This window comes from Rhinopithecus bieti, unplaced genomic scaffold (genome assembly GCF_001698545.2).
Source record: "Rhinopithecus bieti isolate Rb0 unplaced genomic scaffold, ASM169854v2 repeat_14691, whole genome shotgun sequence".
In the NCBI taxonomy this organism is placed as follows: domain Eukaryota; kingdom Metazoa; phylum Chordata; class Mammalia; order Primates; family Cercopithecidae; genus Rhinopithecus; species Rhinopithecus bieti.
Window position 1 is genome coordinate 1 of NW_016834599.1, and position 3,843 is coordinate 3,843.

The following is a 3,843-nucleotide window of genomic DNA, read 5'->3' on the forward strand; positions in this document are numbered from 1 at the left end:
AATAAAGGCTTTCCCACATTTATCACACTTGTATGGTTTCTCTCCAGTATGAATTCTCTTGTGTGTAGTAAGGATTGAGGATCGGTTGAAGGCTTTGCCACATTCTTCACATTTGTAGGGTTTCTTTCCTGTATGAATGATCTCATGTTTACTAAGAGTTGAGGATGCAATAAAGGCTTTGTCACATTTATCACACTTGTAAGGTTTCTCTCCAGTATGAATTCTCTTATGTGTAGTAAGGGTAGAGGAGTACTTAAAGGCTTTGCCACATTCTTCACAAATGTAGGGTTTCTCTCCAGTATGAATTCTCTTATGTCTAGTAAGGGTTGAGAACAGGTTAAAAGCTTTGCCACATTCTATGCAGTTGAAAGATTTTTTTTCAGTATGTCTTATCTTATGTCTGTTTGAATTTGAAAATTTATGAAAGACTTTCCCATATTTATCACATTGAAACATTTTGCTCTGGGTCGTTGTACAATAGCGGTTAAGTCCATTATAACCTCCTGTGTGCACCTTACAATCATCCACAGTTTCACGCCATTTTATTAACTGTACATTTCCATGTCCACGTTTTTCATATCTTCTTGGTATCATTTTTTGGAAAGAATCTTTTATGTTCTGCTCTGGCCAAAGCTCTTGGGCAAAATGCGAACACATAACTGAAAGAAACAATAAAAACACATTGTTTCACTTGCTAGACTCAGACAAATATACTTTACAAACCTAACCTATAAAATGATACAAACTACACCGCAAAATACCTCAAGCTGTAATTTCTTCCTGCACATATAAATGTAACAAAAACATACTAACCAAAATGGCACAAGGTAACTGGTAAGGCAGGTAAATTTAACTTCATCTCAAAACAATCGAAAAGAAATAATTAATATTTTGAAGATGTCTTTACTGCTCAATTTAATTTACAGATTTAATGCAATGTTTTTCAAATGACTAACTGCATTTTCAAAGAAATAAAAACAGCAAATTTAAAAGTATATGGAATCCAAACCGACAACAAAGTACCCAGCACTCTTCAAAAACAGGAACGATGTTAGAGGCATTATCATTTCTGATTTCAAAACACATCAAAAGCTACAGGATTAAAATAATTTGGTACGAGTATAAAGCTGAAAAAGTAGACTAATAAAACAGAATGCAGCACATATATTATATTAACTTTCATGTAATTATTGTAGCATTGTTACTGAAAGCCAATAGGTAAAAGTAATCCAAATTTGTGTCACCAAATTATTCAGTAGACACAAAAATACAGGAATATCACTCAGTTTTCAAAAAGTAGAAAATATTGTAACAACTATTAAGATAAATATTGATGAAATTATGCAAAATAAAATGACCCAGTCACAAAAAGACAGAGATTGGATGAGATATATAAAGCAATTATACTCTCAGAAACAGAAAACAGAGTGGTGTTTGAAAAGAACCACAAAATACAAAGAAGTGGTAGTTGTTTCATGTGTACTGAGATTTAGTTTTGCAAGATAAAAACACTCTAGTGATATGTTGCATAACAATGTCAATATAATTAATAAGACCAAACTGAGTATTTGGAAATACATATATATATACTTTGAGATGGAGTCTCACTCTGTCTCTCAGGCTGGAGTGCCTCCTGGGTTCTAGTGATTCCCCTGCCTCAGCCTACTGAGTAGCTGGTACTACAGGAATGGGCCACCATGCCTGGCTAATTTTTTGTATTTTAGTAGAGACGGGATTTCACCATGTTGGCCAGATGGTCTTGATCTCCTGACCTCAGGATCCACCCACCTCAGCCTCCCAAAGTGCTGGGATAACAGGCGTGAGCCTGTAGATACACTATGTAAAATAATTTTAATATCAATAACAAACTGGAAAATATAGAGGCATAGTTTTTTTATTCAATTGAAGTTGTTATGACATTAAAATATATTGTTTTAACTTTAAGATGTATGTAATCTCCAGTTTTTGAGATGATTACAAAGATACTATTTATAGAAAGTATGCAAAAGAAAGTAAAATATAATCAAAGCATGCCAGTACAAAATTAAATGAAAATTAAGTAAGTAAAATAGGAAATGAGAAAAATATAACTACTAGAAACACACAAAACAATAATAATATTAGTGGTAATAACAACTTCATTTCTTTAACCAATCATTTAAAATATAGATTAAACTACTTAATAAAATGAAATGTAATCACAGGACTTTGGAAGGTCAAGGTGGGCTGATCACTTGATCCCAAAAGTTCAAGATCATCCTGGGCAATATGGCAAACCTCTGTCTCTACAAAAAAATACAAACAAGCTGGCTGACAGAGTGAGACACTATCTCAAAAATAAATGAGGCTGGGCGCGGTGGCTCATGCTTAATCCCAACACTTTCGGAGGCTGAAGCAGGCAGATCACCTGAATTCAGGAGTTCAAGACAAGCCTGGTCATCATGGTGAAACCCCATCTCTACTAAAAATACAAAAAATTAGCTGGGCATGGTGGCATGCACCTGTAATTCCAGCTACTTGGGATTACATGCCTGCTTTTTGAAAGCTGAGGCAGGAGAATCACTTGAAACTGGGAGGTGAAGGTTGCAGTGAGCTGACATCGTGCCATTGCACTCCAGCCTGGGCAATAAGAGTGAAACGCCATCTCAAAACCAAACCAAATAAAATAAATACAAATATAAATATATATATAAATAAAATTATATAAAGAAAAAGATATAGAATGCCTGAGTGGTTTTTTTAAAAAAGCATACAGTATGCTGCCTACAAAAGACTTACTTTAGCATTGAGTCAAATAGGCTGAAAGTAACAGAATGAAAAAAATGTATATTCCATGAAAATAGTAATCACAATTGAGTAAGGTGGTCATAATTATATCAGACATAATATGCTTTCAGTCAAGTACTTCTACAAGACAAAAACTGATATTATATGATGTTAAAGTGAGTTGATTTAGCAGAAATCTGTAACTACAGTATTTATCTATCTATATGTATATGTGTATATAACATCAGGGTTCCAAAATATATAAAAGCAAATATTGATAAAAGTGAAGCAAGATATACATAGCAACATAACGATTGTAGACATCAAGACCCAGTTTGCAATAATAGAAAATTCAGATAAAAAATAACAACCAGACATCATTATAGACTATATTGATTATTTTGCATATAGAGAAATACTTAAGAGTGCATAATTTATAAAGAAAAATGGTTTATTTGGCTCACAGCTCGGCAGAGTGTATAAGTGTGTGCCAGCATCTGCTTCTGGTGAGGATATCAGAAAGTTTAAAATGAAGGTAGAAGGTAAAGAGTAACTGGACATATTATATTGCAAGATACAGAGCAAGTGCGAGGTGAAGGAGCCACGCTATTTTAATGAACCAGCTCTTATTTGAATTCATAGAGTGTAAACTCTTTGGTTACTGCGAGGATGTACCAAGCCATTCACGAGAAATTTGCCTCCGTGACCCAAACGTGTCCCACCAGGTCCCACAGCCAACACTGAGGATTTATATTGCAGCATGAGGTTTGGACAACATGGACATCCAAACCATATTATAGACCAACTAGGCTTCACAGACACACACAAAACTCTCCAGTCAAAACCAAGATAATACACAATATTCTTATTTGCATCTGGCATATTCTGTTAGGACATATAACAAGTTTTATTAAGTTTAAAAATAGTGGCTGGGTGTCAAGGCTCTTGCCCATATTCCTAACACTTTGGGAGGTCCATTGGTGTCAAAAGTTTGAGATCAGCCCGGGCAACATAGTGAGATCCTAACACTACAAACAAGCAAACAATTAGCCAGACATGGTAGTGCATGTCTACAGT

General features: G+C 34.6%; 1 protein-coding gene across 1 annotated transcript; it reads right to left on the minus strand.

Annotated features, from left to right (window-relative positions):
• Window positions 1-3: 3 nt before the first annotated feature.
• LOC108524647 (zinc finger protein 93-like) lies at window positions 4-687 on the minus strand (the record flags this gene model as incomplete). Its single annotated transcript, XM_017865722.1, has 1 exon — window positions 4-687. A coding segment is annotated over one exon (684 nt), but the record flags the coding sequence as incomplete, so codon positions are not given.
• Window positions 688-3,843: the final 3,156 nt, after the last annotated feature.